The 17,023-nt window shown below is 38.4% G+C and overlaps 1 protein-coding gene across 7 annotated transcripts in view; it reads left to right on the forward strand.

Annotated features, from left to right (window-relative positions):
- Window positions 1–17,023, forward strand: part of PPFIBP2 (PPFIA binding protein 2) — a 210,665-nt gene that overhangs the window by 95,972 nt on the left and 97,670 nt on the right. Inside the window, exon 1 of one of the 7 annotated variants that reach the window (XM_030560312.1) lies at window positions 13,106–13,676. The exons of the other annotated variants lie outside the window; for them this stretch is intronic. Within the exon in view, the coding sequence (XP_030416172.1) occupies window positions 13,629–13,676 (48 nt within the window). The 5' untranslated portion in view covers window positions 13,106–13,628. Of the gene's footprint in view, window positions 1–13,105; window positions 13,677–17,023 lie in introns of those variants that run through there. 7 annotated transcript variants of the gene reach the window in all.

The following is a 17,023-nucleotide window of genomic DNA, read 5'->3' on the forward strand; positions in this document are numbered from 1 at the left end:
TGGGGGTATCTGCTATAGATGTAAGTATGTAGGTGCCATGAAATTTAGTTATGTTCATAGAGTGTAAAACCAAAATAATAACATAACCAGAAAGTTTTATGCCCATCATTGCTCACCTGCATTTCTGTAAGTGTCTGTTTTAATCCTTTACTATGGAAAGGATTGGTTGTGACTCCATGGTTCCTTTAAGATGAATTTTGTACTTATGAAAATAAGGGCCTGGCCCAGAACCCATCAGAGTGAATGGAAAGGCTCTAAAAACAGACCATTCGCAGTAATAAAGGTAGTGAGGCCACAAGCTCATACCATAAGGCTCCTATTCTCTCTCAACCTATGATCAGGGAACCCCAAGGTTCCTGAGACTAGAGGAGGACTGTGTGGAGTGATGCTTCTGAAGCTGCTGATGTTTCTGTAATTTTAAAACATATCCCAAAGAGTCTGACATAAGTGGATTTGGTGTCACTAGTTGTGGTTCCTTAGTATGAACTAGCTGAATGCGTAACAGACAGAAATGCTACTGAGAACCCAGGTGCACAAAAAGTTATTGAAGAAACAACCTCAAAAGCTGTGTCAGTGCAGTTTTCAAACAGAGAGGAAGAGAGATGTAGCTATTCCTGGCTGGCTTTTTTTATTAGACTTCAAATTCTGGACCTGCTAGAACTCTGATTCCCAATACTGTGGGACAAATCTACCCTTCATGAAGTCAGAACTGAGTTTCACAGGAAATGTATTGAGTGTATTAGATGTAGGCAGCTCATTAAGTAGGGCTTAACATTCTCTGTAACTTAGAACAGGACTATTGCTTTTACAAGGTTAAGATGGAATAAAGCTGTGTTAATTGAACAGCTGTAAATACTTACTTACTCAATACAGTAAGAACTGTATTGAGATTCTTTGCCTGTGGGTGAACAGGTCTGTGTCATTTAGAAATGCTTTGTATTTGTATCTGACACACTGCAAAATGAAAGCTAAGATTATTATGGGCAACTGGCTGTAAAATGACTTTGGGTATAGTACCACAGTTATTGCTAAATATTTCAGTAGTGCAAGGACAAAATGATGTATCACACAGCAGATAGTAATTTCAGCATTAAAAATTAACCACTGACTGTGCTTGACTTGGTCAGCTAAATGATACGTATTTAGTTACCATTTCATTTTACTAATTCCAAATGACATTCTGCACTGCTAATGCTCTTTTGTGTGTTAGGCTCTGCAAAGATGCATTTCTCCCATAAGAATGTTTGGATCCACTTCACCTGAGAATAATTCTAACATGATTTTTAACATGAGTGACAATCTAGTTTCGTAGATTGTAAAATGTCTAGTTAGTTTAAACCACTTCACCATGGAGCATTGTACATTGGCCATTCGAAAGCTGCTGACTCTTGAAAACATGGAAATATTTTCCTGACCATATTCACTTTGAGAAATGCAACTCTGGCAAACTTGATAAATCTATTTGCCAGATGGTAAGGAAAAAAAGAAGAGTAGAAAAATCTGAAATACTATACATATTTTTAAATTATTTTATTTAATCTCTCTTGATTTGTAACAAGTGCCTATTTATTACTCTGGGTGCTTCTACACTAATTAAAAACTTAGTTGGGTTTTGGATCAAACCACTAGGCCCCAGTTCAGCAAAAGAATAAAAAACAAGCTTAAGTTTACAAATGTGTTTGACCCATTGACTTCAAAATTTAAAATTTGCATGTGCTTAAATACTTTGCTGAATTGGGGGGTTTGGTGCCAAATCCCTCTGCTCCCCACTTCTCTAAATGCGACTGAGGTGGACTTTTCAGAATTCTCCTCCCATAACATGGGGTTATTACTGCTTTGCAAAGGAACTGGAGATCGTGATGGGTTCCCCCTGGGGTGCCACCTGGAACTGGGGTACCACTGAACCCTCTGACCCACCAGCCTGGGCTCCCTCTCTCACTGTACTGCTCTGACAAGCTGCAAAGCCCTCCAGCCTGCACTTTCACCAGCATTCATACAGGTAGGGACACACCCAGCTGCAGTTACATGCAGGCTCTCTTCCCAGCCTGAGACCCTAGAGCAGTAGGGTCCTGCTGCCCTGGTCAAATCTGGGCAGTATATGGGTTTAATACCTGGTCTGCCTCTCCCTCAGTGTGAAGAGAACAAGGCACACTTGTGGTAACTAAGCAGAGATTTTTCCCCAACCACTCCAGTCAAAGCTCACTGGTTTAGATTAAAACAAAAACAACTTTATTAACTACAAAAGATAAATTTTAAGCGATTATAAGGGATAGCAAACAGATCAAAGCAGATTACCTAATAAATAAACAAAAAATGCAAACTAAGCTTAATACACCAGATAGATTGGATATGAATTAGCAGATTTTCACTCTAAAAGATGATACAAGCAGGCTGCAGATTCTTTAGGGGCAAGCTGCACTTGCTTTACAGCTTGGAATCCTCAGGCATTTCATACACAGGTTAGAAATCCCTTTAGCCTGGGTCCAGCACTTCCCCCAGTTCAGTCTTTGTTTCTCAGGTGTTTTGAGGAATCTTCTTGTGTGGGGAGTGAAGAGCCCCAGATGACATCACTCCCTGCCTTATATAGCTTTTGCATATGGTGGGAACCCTTTGTTCCAAAGCTTGATTCCCAGACCAGTCTGTGGAAAAATACTGACATCCCAAGATAAGAGTCCAGCATTATGTGGCCTGGTCACATGTCCTTGTAGAGTCATAGCAGCCATCACTCACAGGCTGGCTGTAGCATTCTCAGGAAGGCTCAGCAAGTGGGAGATAAGCTTCTCTCCTAAGACCTATTGTTTTCCCTAATGGCTCATTGCCCTGAATAGGCCCTTCCCAGCTAGCTATCTAGACTGAAAGCATCTTGTCTAGTGGGCATTACCCAGGTGTAACTACATTTGAAATACAGATACATAGTCAATATTCATTAGTTCAGGTACAAAAATGATCCGTGCATACAAATAGGATAATCATATTCAGCAAATCATAACTTTTCCAATAACACCTCACATGACTTATCTTGTACAAAATGCATCGTAATGATGCCATAATCCTATCATAATAGTATCATTGTGAAGAATATGGGGAGCAATGTCAGAGAGAGATTTGGGCGAGTGTCATTGTATAGGTGGAAAGGATTTATATAATTGTAATATTGTCCGCTGGTAATAGATCATTCTTATTTGTACAGAAATTTAAGGGACACTGTGCGATCAAATTGGCCCAAAGTATGGATTTTGTAAAACATAGCTTTTACTAAACTTGATGCCAATAATATTTTCCTCAAACTTATTTATAAAATTGTTACAGAAATATTTTTTATCAAGTAAACACTACCCTGTTCACAACTCAGACACTGCAGAGTTATATTAGTGTATGAGGACCTGAAAGTGAAATTAACTATGCTTTTCTGAAAGAGATGCCTTCGTTCAAACAGGAATTAATGCAGGGGAGTTCCAAAGCCTTTGTTATACAGGAGGCCAGACTAAATGATCACAGTGGTCTCTTTTGTCCTAATAATCTGTGAACTATAAATGAAAGTTTTATAAAACGACCAGTCAGTTTTCATTGGTCAAACTGAGAGAAGTGCAAATAAGTGAAGTGCATAAATAGTGGAAAGTAAATTAAAGGTTCAAAATCCTTGTTTTATTTTAGTGATCTAAGGTGTTAGCAGTAACATAGGTAAAAATTCTATTTTTGCAAAAATAATTTATTATAGCTTAATCAGTGTCATTTTAAGTGAGTTGCATACAATATCAATATTTGATTTGAAAGTTTGGCTGATTTAAGGAAAAAAATAAACTATACTTTTCTATAAATTTTCATCTGCAGCTGACTCTCCCACATTGGGATGAAGATAGACACTCTTATGTGTAGTGCCAATTGAGACTCATACATTTATCCAGAAACAATTTGACTATAGAACTTAACTGTTGAGAGGCATCATGAATCTAAATATAGTATGATCTCCCTAGCACCAAGTGGAATTAGCACACATAACATTGAAAACTGATCTGCAGAGAGACTTTGGAGAGTAAAAGAGAGCCTTCATTTTGCATTCGTTTTCATTCATCTATTTTTTCTGACTTAAAACACAATGCTGGAATACCTTTTCTGAAAAGCATTTTTTTTGGTAGAAAACATAGGACCCAGTTCTGAGATGCACTCTGACTCCTTTTCGTTGATCTCCCAGCACAAAGTGGCTCAAAAGCCGGAAGATTTGGCCAGCTGGGAATTCCCCCTGTGTAGGTATAGAGCTACTATATCAACTCTTCTAACAACCCTTAAGAAGTGTGGTCAGGGGAGAGAAGTGGTAGGAGTGTCTTTATATTTCAGCTATTGCTGAATGCCAGACAGCATTGGCTCCCCCATATAAATAGCCAGGGCTTGATGTGGATACTCTCTATTACAGATATGATTTATTATAGGTTTGCCCTGCTTGGAAATGATAAATCTTCAGAAACTAACATTACAATCATTTACTGTACTAGCTATTCAGCAGAGATAGGAAAAAATCAACACTGTGCAAACAAAAGCCACAAGTTAGAAGTCATCTTACAATTAATGGGGCCAAACTGGCTCTCTTCAGATGTTTGCTCAAAAAGGAAACATTGATTCCGTTTTCCACAGTTATTTGCACCCATGTTCTAGCCAGCAGTGCTGTCCCGCAGTCTGAACATGACCACCTCTCAGAATTCCTGCCAGGAATTGAGCAGGGGGATTCACACTGTTCAGAGCTAGATTTGGGGTGTCTATAATAAAAATGTAGAGTTCTCCCCATCCCCCATTTGAAATACCTCCTCTTCGTTAGTTCATAGGGCTTGTAGCAGGGTACTATTTTGTGTGTTTTCAAGAACCTATCGGGGGATAGCAATTGCACATTTGCCTTTAGGAGGATTTTGAATATTGGATCTGGACAAATCCTATGTATCAAAGTCTCAGCTGTCGTCTAGTGTCTTTTCCCCTTGCAATAAGCAGCTGACAAATGTGTATAAGTTCTTTTCTCCTTGTGCCTAAAGCTCTGCTTGCTGACAGGTTTTCATTTTATATATCCGATCTTGCCACTGCAATTTCTAGCTCTTCCTATTGACATAGTATGATGCACTGCTCTAATTTTACAGATATTGAGGTTGAAAAGTAATTTGCTGTATGTGAGGAAGGAGGCTTTTGTTGACGGAATTGTTGTCTATCAAGGGCTGAATAAGGAGGGATTTATTTTATTAGATCATGAAAACTAGATAAAAACTAGGGGTGCCACAACTGTGAGATAGAGATAGCCATGATAAAAGTCTCTGTTTCTGGATAGCCAATGCTGGATTTGGAGATCTTACTGGAATTGTATAGAAACAGTATAGACCTAAAATATTCTTGCTTACAGCTGTCATCCAGACATTCAATCTGTACAAAATGTATTTGGGTAATCTGGTCTATCATATCTGTAAGATAACACAATATCTTCCCTATTAAAGATAACAGTATCTTTATAATTCAAATCAAAAACATAACATTGCCTAGGAAGGTGCACTTCGACTTTAGTTCCAGCTAAATATATTTTCAGGTTTTATCATCTTTCCAGTACTGAATAGCTAAAAAACCTAAATATTGTAGTTCATATACACATAAATAAAACAGGATACATATCCTGATAGGTTTTGTTTACAATTTGAGTAAATGCTGAAGTTGTTTTATTTCCTGTTCAACACTGGAGTGAAAGTTTTTAAAGAGGAAAATAACCCAGCCTGCACTCCATCTCACTTAGTTGGAGGAAGGATCACACTGCTGCCTGATATACTATAATAATGATACAGTATAATTAATAATCATAACACTAGGTACAGGATTTATATAAATGTTTTCATACTAAGGCCACGTCCAGACTAGGGTATTAAAATCGATTTTAGATACGCAACTTCAGCTACGGGAATAATGTAGCTGAAGTCGAATTTCTAAAATCAAAGTACTCACCCGTCTGGACGGCGCGGCATCGATGTCCGCGGCTCTCCGTGTCGATTCCGGAACTCCGTTCAGGTTGATGGAGTTCCGGAATCGATGTAAGCACGCTCAGTGATCGATACATCACGTCCAGACTAGACGCGATATATCGATCCCCGAGCAATCGATTTTAACCCGCCGATGCCGCGGGTTAGTCTGGACGTGGGCTGAGTGTTCCTAAGTCCAAGTCCTCTAAAAGACTGACTTCTTATTTCTCAGCGCATAGTGAAGCTAGAATCAAAACAGATCTAGAAACTAGATGTCATTCCCTGCCAGGTTATAATAAAATACTGTAGGTAAGCCTTTGCCCAGTTTTTTAAAATAAAAAAATTAACTGTAAAACGCTAGGGTGTGTGAAGCCTCAAAATGCAATTATTAACACAGTCCATTTTATCATGTCACTTATATATTTCATAATTTCAGTGGTACATGGAAACCTGTCAGGCGAAATATTGCAAGTCTGAGCTGGTAAGTCAGACTACTAGGAGAAATTTTTACACTAGTCTCATCAAACATTTTCCAAGTTCACATTTTCCATATTGATTTACCTTTCCCTAGGTGGAGCAGACCTGCTAGTTTTGGATGTCCATAACAGGAGTTGCACATTTGATTAAAAGATAAATGTTTTTTAGTTAATTTTACACCAAGGCTAAGTATTAAAATTTCCTAAATTCTGCATTTTTATTTTAAGTAAATTTAATGAAACCTCAAATGTAAATTGTAGCTCCTTTGTGACTGGGTCTGAAAGTATATTTCAGTATGTGGCAAAGAATGTTTGAAATTGCCAAGAATGTGCAAATGTCTATGAATGAACAAGTAAATAGTAACTTCTGTCCAAGCACTGGTGATACTTTCTTTGTGTAAATGAAGAGAAGAGAGCCAGTTATTGCTAGAACTACCAGGAAGGCCAAATGTGCTACGGAGTTATGGTATAGTATGACCTGCAATTGGGAAAGGCTCCAAAGTCTCCTGCACCTGCTTGAGGAGTTATGTTTTCATCCAGCATATGTAATAGGAGCCTGGCTTAATCATGCAGGCTTAGAAAAGAGGAAGGGATTAAAAAAAACTGTTTGATGTCCTTTGCAAGTTAAAAGTCTTGTGTCCTGACTACACACTGATGCTTCCACATGCAGAACTCCAAATAAGCACTTAAAAGTTTTAATTCCAAAATCAAAATTGTTTCTCCTTCTGCCAATGAGACAAGCTGCGTGCTCCTTGTTTCTGCTGCTGCTTGGTCCAAATATGCTATAATGTACATCATTTGTGTTGGGCTTGTCATCCAGGGAGTGTCACTTGGTCTTAACCAAATTGCTGAGAACCAACTGTTGGAGATGCTTGTTCATGTTTCTACAGTCATTTCCCACCACATGTAAAAGGGCTGCTGCGTTTTGCTCAAATGGCCTGATTTTCCTTTTCAGCACATTCACACTTCCACTCTACTGATGAGATGCACCACACCCTAGGGTGATCAGATGTCCTGATTTTGTAGGGACAGTCCCAATTTTGGGGGCTTTTTCTTATATAGGTGCCTATTATCCCCCCACCCCCATCCCAATTTTTTCGCACTTGCTATGTGGTCACCCTGTCATGCCCCCTTACCACTCCGTATCTGCAGACATGGGGTTTTGGATGCCTAGGGCATTTTCACATTCAAAACCTGCCAGTGAAACCTGATCCTGGCCTGCTTCCCCCCAGTCTCCAAGGATATATGTAACTTCTAAGGCCTGCCCAGCCCAAGCAGTAGGAGGGTTAAGCTTTGGAGGCAAGAGGTGGAGGACAGGCTAATGGTAATGCTTGAGGAGGTGAAAAGAGAGAGAGTTTACATGGGCTCCCTGACCCACAACTCCCATCCAAGTCACTTCTCAACCTCTTCTGTGATAAAATGAATAAACTGAGCTCCTTAAACCTCACATAATCTGTGCTCTTAGTTTCTGAATGTATTATCTTTTGCCTCTGGCTGTATTAAAATGCATTTTGCTGGATTGTGATAATTTAACCAGGTGATTCAGTTCACTGTGTAACAGTAGCCTGTCCTCAGTATTTATTATCCCACTGTTTTTATCTTCTGCAAACTTCACCAGCAAAGATTTTACATCATTGTCTAGAGTGCCAATGAAAATATTAAATAGTGTTGGTCCAAGAACTGATCCCTTGGGGACTCTGTTAGAAACAGTCCTACTCATTGATATCTCCCCATTAACAACTACATTTTGAGATCTGTCAGTAGAGCAAGTTTTTAATCCATTTAATGTGTGCACTGTGAACTCCATATAATATAAATTTTTAAATCAAAATGCCATGTGGTATTAAGTTAAATGCATTGGAAGAATCCAGCTATACTGTATCAACACAATTGCCTTTATCAACCAGATCTGTAATTCTGTCCAAAAAGGGAGGTGGGGGGAAGTTTGTTCAGCAAGACCTTCCTTCCGTGAAACGAAGCTGACTGGCATTTATTTTTTTTAGTCTCTAATTCTTTGCTGATAGAATCCCAAATTAACCATTCAATTATTTTACCCGGGATTAAGATCATGCTAACTGGTCTTTAGTTGCCTGGGTCATCCCTTTTTAGAGTGACCAGATAGCAAGTGTGAAAAATCGGGAAGGGGTGGGGGTAATAATGGCCTACATAAGACAAACCCCGAATATTAGGACTGTCCCTATAAAATCAGGACATCTGGTCATCCTATCCCTTTTACTCTTTTAAATATTTGGAACTACAGTAGCAGTCCTCCTGCCCTTTGGGAATTTCTCTAGTTTTCCAAGGTTTGTTGTTTGTTATCATTAGTGGTTCAGAGAACTCCTGAGCTAGTTCCTTTAAGACTCTTGAGTGTAAATTATCTGAGCCTATTGATTTAAAAATGTTTAATTTTAGCAGATTCTGCCTCACATCTTTCTTTGTCACAGATAGTAAACTTTCTATTCCATCCACAACATCATACAGATGGATACATCCTCCTGCTTTGTTCTAAATGCAGAATTGATATATCTATTGAATATTTCTCTTTTTTTACATCACTATTCATAGTTTTACCATCTGCATCTAACAATGGACCTATGCCTGACGTAGCGTTTTTCTTTTAGCTAATATGTTTAAAAAATGCCACCTTATTATCTTTACCCCTATTGGCCATTTATATCTCATTGATTTCTTTGGTTTCCCTTATCAATAGCATAGTTTTTTAAACTTGTATTCATTGCCATTTACTTCCACTTTTTTCTATCTTTTTATTTATTTAGATATATAATCCTCTTAACCAAGTCTCTTTCTTGCTCAGTGTAATTTTTTTACACTGTCTATGGACTTGTGGCTTTTTGGACATCCAGGAGGATATCCTTGAACAATTCCCAGTTTTCATTAAAACTTCTTACTTTAAATTTAATTTGATGTGCTCCATTTCAGAGGGATTTGTCCTCAGAACAGATGCCCCCCTTCTCTCCTCTGCAGATCTGCTGGAGGCTAGAGTCATACATATAGAGTTCCTGAATCTCTGTATTGTTCCCCCCCCCCCCTTTCCGACCTCATATGGCAGCATGGCTTCAATACAATTCACAGACATTTTTGCTGGGTGCCATCCCAAAACATCACAACAGGTTTGCACCAGAACATGTAATAGAACAATGCTGCCAAGAATGACCATCTTCTCAGCCCTAGAGAAGACAAACATGACATAAAGCAAGCATTCCCTTCTTTCCCCAACCCCACGGGATCTGTGGCTTTTTGTTTCCCTTTTACTTCTGGAATTAGATGACAACATTGGTCTCTTATCTGCAGGAGGTATAAATAAGAGCCTGGAGCACACTGATCCTAGTAGATTTGCCACAATACATTTCTAAGTCTGTTAATGTTTGATATGGGATTAAAAGAGTATTTGAGCTTTTAAAAGCAAATGTAATGCTTCTAAATATAGATTAGTACATAGCCAAAATTGCACAGGGTAACAGCAGTGTGGTTTCCATTCATTATATATTAGGCAAGACATTCGTGTGGATCTCTCCCTTGATCTGTTTTGAAAGTGGAGGAGTTGATATTGTAACAGCAGTAGCTGTGATCAGTGGGTCTCTTCTGAGAATTCATTGGGAAGGGAAGGCATTTTGTTCAATGGTCTCTGGCAACAGACAATGGACAACAGGAACTTTGCTATTTTTAAGATTAATGTTTCAGATTATATTACCATATCTGCTGTGTATCCTTTGTGGTTTGTTTTGTTTTGTTGGGGGGCGGGGGGGTATAAGCAATAAAGTTTCTTGAGAATAGTCTGGATTGAATGTAGGATTACCTGTTCAATTTTTTTAAAAAGGAATATTTAGAAGTTGACATTGGTTTCTTAACAGCAGATATAATGGAGCGATATAATAGTAGCCTGATGAAAATACTTCCAAACTAACATTTCTCACAAGCACTCTTTATACACCTGAGAGAAACCAGCCCATCTTCCTAGTTAAATGAAAAAATACGCTGATTAACCTTGCTTTATTCATTTGGTACTTGAAACTCTTTAGGGCCAAAGCTCAAAACAGGAGAGAAAATCCAGCATTCAGGTGACAGGCTAACAGCAAGCATGTGACTGTTTGGAATGTACTTTGTCAACATTCCTAGCTGATAAGGGATTGACTGTGTGTAAGATATCTAGAAATTCAGTCACAGTGTTACCTTTTAGTCAGAAAGAATGACTGTGACAAAATCAAGGCGCAGTTACATGAAATCTGAAACAAATCATTGGGCAGGAATAAGGTATGTTACTAATTTAAAATTTTCTTTATAGCAAGAGAGAGATTGTTCACCTGTCTGTGACTACTGTATTTAGACAGTAATAAGCAGGGTAATGCAGCTTTCCTTGAGCATAATTAATTGATTCCACTGCTGTCAAGCAGTGACATTTTGATTGTGAAAAGTTTTAAAGAAATTATGATTGGACTTAATTGACTAATTAAAAGCATAATGTGGCGGGGGCAGGAAAGCTTTTTAACACAGACAAGTTATTTTTTAAAATGATCTGAAATGAGGGAGGTTTGGAAAGTTATCTGAAATGAGGTTTGGAAAATGATCTGAAATTGATAAAGTTTGGGAAGTCTGGTTCCACACAAGTAGTGCCATGTAATGTACACCTGAAGCTCAAGATAAAATTGTAACTAACTATTGTTGTCCTGCATGAAAATATGTTTCAGAACTTTCAGATCTCTTTATCTCAAGCTGTAACAGTTGGTTTTTAGTTCCAGAGATCCCCAGTATGTCAGCCAAGATAGTGGCTGTCACATATGGGCATATTTAATTTATGTAAGATGAGAAATGAGAGTTTTTATGAGATTTTAAATGATATGGAGAGTTGATGAGACAGACAAATATAGGAAGGCTGTGTGCCAACTCTGACTGAAGCTATTCCGGAAGGATTTTTTTCCCTACCATGACGTAATATCCTTTTCTTAAAATCTCCCGGATTGCTTTCAGTAGTCATTGGGAGATCAATGCCGATTCCAGGCCAATCCTAGAGGCTTGGCAATCCTGGTTGTTCTAGATGTCAAGAACTGCAGAACTACTAAGAGAAGCCTTTCCCACCAACAAAGGCCAGCCATCAGTAAAGTCTTATGAGGCAAACCTGGAATGAAAATATAAAATATCCTAATTCTTTCAAAGTGCTATCACAAATGGCTTACCATTCTGTTACATTGTCAGAGGTTTGCTTGTGCCTTTAATCATACTAGCACTTTTTAACATCACTCATTCTTTAGAAGTCTTACACATTTCCCCCAGCATGTGGCTTTAAATGAGAAAAAGGATCTTTTAAGCAGAGCTGGCAACCTGCGTTATCCCCCTCTGCTTTTTTTCCTTGGAGGATATAGAACAGAGTTTCTTTGGCCAAAGTAACAAGGAATCCGGTGGCACATTAAAGACTAACAGATTTGATAGTCTTTAAGGTGCCACCAGACTCCTTGTTGTTTTTGTGGGTACAGACTAACATGGCTATCCCCTGATACTTTGGCCAAAGTCTGTCTGAGGAGGAGTTGAGATAACATGGCACCATTCCTTTCACCACTCCAACTGCAGAAACTTCTCCATATAGAATCAGAAGACTGGAAGGGGCCTTGAGAGGTCATCCAGTCCAGTCCCCTGCACTCTTGGCAGGACTAAGTATTATCTAGACCCCGACAGGTGTTTTGTCTAATCTGCTCTTAAAAATCTCGAGTGATGGAGATTTTTACTTGAGGCTCTGTACTTTGAGGTGTAGCTAAATGAGGCAGAGCTAGACAAGAGTTGTCTTTCAAGGAAACATACTGCTTCAAACTCCTGGTTGTTCCTTGCACATGGTGGTGCCATTGTTGGCAATGTTATTGGTCATGGGTTCCCTCATTCTGCTGTTGAATTACCTCTAAAGGCAGAAAGAGTTTGGCTGGGGAACCTGGAAGCAATGGGAATCTGTGTGAGTGCTCTGAGACCTGCATGGGTGTGAGGATGTCATTGTTTCCTCAGCAAGGGGGAAAACTCCACTCCCCAAGCCACTTGGTGCGACATAACCTCATTACTCATAAGGCATCATGGTTTTTTTTTTCAGAGGTTGACATGACCTGGATCCTGTCATTTAACTTCTTACAGTTTTTTAAATATTTTTGTCCAAAATAATTCTGTCTTCATGTGGAGTTCTTTATTGTCCAGTTTCTAAATCTAGTGAAATCTAAAAAACTGAAACTGGAATTCATAAAGAAAAATTAAGTCACAGCCATAATACTGTGTGTCGGCACTAGGGGACACCACGATCACAGGCAAAATTGCCTGAGACTTCCCCTCTCAACAGAAGCATTGCTTTGACTATACATTGATCTTGGCATTACAAGTTTGAAATGTTGCCATGCTATGTGGTTTCAGCTGCAGTAGGAAAAGACTGTAAAAAAAAGCTGGGGGCATATTGTTGTTCTTTGTAAAGATGAAGCTTTGCCCTTCTGGCAAAAGTCTTGTTCATAACTCATCCATAAAGGTCTTTCTTGAATTCCCTTCTATTTTTACAGTGTGTTCTGTGAACAGGGAAGTAATTCAAAGAGCAGGGATTATTTTTAGGCTTAACCCCCATCTTGAAATAAATTGAAGAAGCTGAGGAGTGTTATGATAAACACAGTAAAACAGAGACAGGTAAATAGGGGGTCTTTGGGTAATGAGTTCCAGCCACACTTGAAACAGAAAGCCAGGGAAAGCATTACTTGAAAATAGTTTCTATATGAGAGTTAGTAATTTTAGCTTGTTGTTTTGCCATTAATAGGAAACAGTTACTGCAGGTTTAGATACTATGGAAGGCTCCTTTTTTTCAAAGAGACCATCTGGCATGATGCACTCTTTTGAAGCTTTTAGAATGATGTTGCTGCTTGTCACTAATTGTGATCTGCACTAAAAAAACAGCTGCTCAGAGGGGAGAGTCTGAAGTTTATGCAGTTGTGTGTTGTATATACATCCGTCAGTAGAGTTTGGGATAAGCCTGAGGGACAGAGAGGCAGGAGATTTAAGAAAAATATGGACACGGATTCATGCTCTTAGAGGTGGGGGCGGAAAGGGGAGACGGAGTGATTGCATTCTGCAAGACGAAGCTCTATCCTCTGTCCAAAAGTTCCTCTTAACCCTGGAAATATTATTGCTGAGATGGGCCCAAAGCATGGATGGTGAGATTGATATTTACAAGCACTTCACCTGGCTTAAGAGGGTAAGTGATTTGTTGTCTCTGTTGTCTCTTTGTAAAGACTTGTTAGTAACAGACTTTGACTTTTCAGCTTTGTAAGGAAAACATATTTAGTGCCTCAAACTTACGCAGTTGCCAAGTTCTTCATGAGACTCTAATTATAGGCATACCTCATGAGGGGGAAAGTCAACTGTCTTTGTGCTTAAAATGAAACTCTGAAATCAAGCTTTTGAACAAATGGAAAAGAATATTTTAATTTGGCTGTTATCTGAGACTGTAAACATAAAGCATGCTTCCTTTATAAGAGTTTATGGTAAGCAATGAGAATATGTTGTTGATGATTTGTGATAGAGTGTATTTGTGTCGGTAGTTCATTTAATTAGCTCTTTCTGCATAGGTGTAATTGCACGGAACTTTGAAGTGGGGCAGGGTTACACACTTGCCATCCAGTGTAGTTTATGGATTTTTAAAATAGATTAAATACAATTGAAATCTTAATTTTATGGTGAACAGTCTGAACTTAACAAAGTTACTTCTAAATGGGATTTTTTAAAGTTGTCTTGTCTAAAAGTAAAAGTGCAGAAAACAGAATTTCCTTTTCATCTAGAATTAAGTGTGTTTCTAGTGGATTTTTATAATTTTCTGTATCCTTTCCTGACACTATCTTCAGTTTTTTAAACATAGCATAAATATTTTTTGTATTAAAAAAAACTCTTAACTTTCCAGAAATAGTCTAGCATTTAAAGTCTAATTTTATGTATTTGTGTAATATTTTATTGCAAATACTATGCATTCGCTTAAGAATCAAATTAAGTATCATTCCAGTACAGTTTTCGCATTGTCTTTTATTATCTCAGTTTTTGAAATGTCTGGCTACTGATTTTAACTGCCTGTATATTTTATATAAATAAAAATAAATAAATATGTAGGTAGAAGTCTATTCTGTATGTGAAATGTGAACAGGATCTGCAATTTTCATTGACTCTTGAATTCATGGAAAGCTTCACAATATTATCTCATCTCTGATAAAGGCTGAAGCTTGAGAAGCTTGAAGTTCAGTCAGTTTAAAAAAAAATGTGGAAAATATTTGCTTCAGTCCCGGAGGCCCTTGTATCTTTTCAGTAGGGGTATGCAGCAGGAAATGGCAGTTGGTATTATTATACTATCAGAGGTTAGCCTGTGTTTGCACAATTAAAGCAAAGATAAATAACTTTTATTACTGTTTACCTAGGCCAGAAGTTAAATCTTTCTACTAACATAAGTTCTCAACAATACATTTCCCCTTCCTGATAAAATTCATCTCTCAGATCTTACATATGCCAAGTTAAGGCTTGTGTGCAGTAAAGAAGATGTGCAGCATACACTTTAAACTGAGGCCAATAACACATACCAGTTCTCTCTAATAAAATGGGAATGCTCAAGAAGTAGGCTTTCGGTAAGCTGGACTCTACAGTGATGAATTTTAAATTCCTTAAGAGTTAGCTTGGAAGCACCATTATCTTTTGTTCCCAATGATAAGGAGTACTTAACACTGTATAGTGCTTTCATGGAAAATAATTCTTGAACACAGTGGCTACATTGGGATTATTCCAAAAACAATATGCCGAAATGTATGAACCTATAATTATAGTGCATACTTGATAATCTACCTTTACAGAAATGAAAGTATAATGACTACAGTAGCTGTGTAATTCCTTTTATGTTGATGACTTTAAGGCAGTGTCAATACTTCTCTCTTTTCTATAAATGGTTCTTAAAGTGTGGGAGTGAATGGAAGTGGAGAACTGCAAACAATCTTGCAGTGATCCCAGAAGAACCTGAGCTGTTGTGCTCCCAAATTCCTATGATAAGTGATAAAATGTTGCAACAATCTAAGTGATTTACTGAATCCTCATGTCCCAGAATCCCAGTGTTGTGTCACATGTTCTGGTACCAACTGTGATAGCATATAAAGATTTCAGATCCTGTAATCATAAACTGTTGCTTTTTGGCTGATAATAAAAGCAGTTCTCCTACGATAAAGAACAGTTTCACCATGCGTATAAAACACTTAAGGGAGAAGGATCAATTTTAATTTTACAAGAGGTTAGGTGGTATAGCTGGATTTTCATTACAGTATCAAGTCTGTGGTCTTGAACTCGATTATGGGAGTGCAGGGACAAATGTAAAATTGCAAACCCAAACCCCAGACAGATAATGCAGCTGATGTTTTCAGATTCTCAGAAAATCAGAATCAGTCCCTTAACAGCAATCTCCTGTAACATTTAACTTGTACAGCTGTGAGTGCCAGGTGATAGCTGGAAGGAGAAAAACCACTTAGATCAAATTGAAACAAATGTTACCACAATCCAGGTGTATGTACTGTACTTTCCTAGCAGTGAAAAGACTCATTAAGACAGCAGTGCCAAGACGGGCCCTGGGCATTGACTGGGTAGCAGAAAAATGAAGGAGCAAATCAATGGAGCCAAGAAACACAGGGCCCTGTTCTCAGTTGTACCATAGCACAGTTAAAATGTTTTCTTTTTGCCTTTTACTGATAGGAAAGATATTATCAGTTGTAGCAATATTCCCTATAATAAGCACAGGGAATAACTCCCCAAACCAGTAGAATCTTACCTACTGGTGGAAGGGCAAAAAAGTAATTTCACTGTGCCCTTTGCACACTGTGAAATTGTTTCCTATCAACAATTTCCTGAACCAACAAACATTCAGCCTATACTGTCTAAGAAGTTGAATAAGATCTGGCAGATATATGTAACACTACAGTGGTGGTGGATGTGGTGGTATGTGGTGTTTCAGTTTGCCATTTGAAATTATGGAGACATTCTAAGAGACCTTGCTACCTACAGACAAAAGTGAGCCCATCAGGATATACAACTGTAGATGTTTCTCACACAGCACTAGTTTGTGGAGACTGCCGCCTCTTTCAAGCCATTTTACAGAAGGCTTGCCCTGTGACTCAACCCATCATCAGTTAGGAAGGACAACATGGTCTCCCCAATTAAACCTTCCATGACAAACTGAGGAAGCTGGGAGTGAAGAGGAAAAGAGGCTCCCATCTAGGATAAGGTCAAAAGTTACTTATCTGTAGTATGAACTCTGTTCAGTTCCCATGAGATGAGGGAGGAAATTCTCCCACAGAATTTTACGATTGCTTCCAAAATCATCACTCTTCCCCATTTCCCTTTTGCTTTCTAGTATCCCTTCCTCTGACCTAAGTAGAACCCATATTTCTGCAATAAAAGTGTGATCCCCATTGTTGCCTATGGGAGTGTGTGTGTGCACCAATAAGTGGTCAGCTAATGACATAAAAAATGTTGATGTTTTCCACTAACTGTGGGGTGAGAATTGTCTGAAACTGTTAGACCTTC

The sequence above is a fragment of the Gopherus evgoodei genome, chromosome 4 (genome assembly GCF_007399415.2).
Source record: "Gopherus evgoodei ecotype Sinaloan lineage chromosome 4, rGopEvg1_v1.p, whole genome shotgun sequence".
NCBI lineage: Eukaryota > Metazoa > Chordata > Testudines > Testudinidae > Gopherus > Gopherus evgoodei.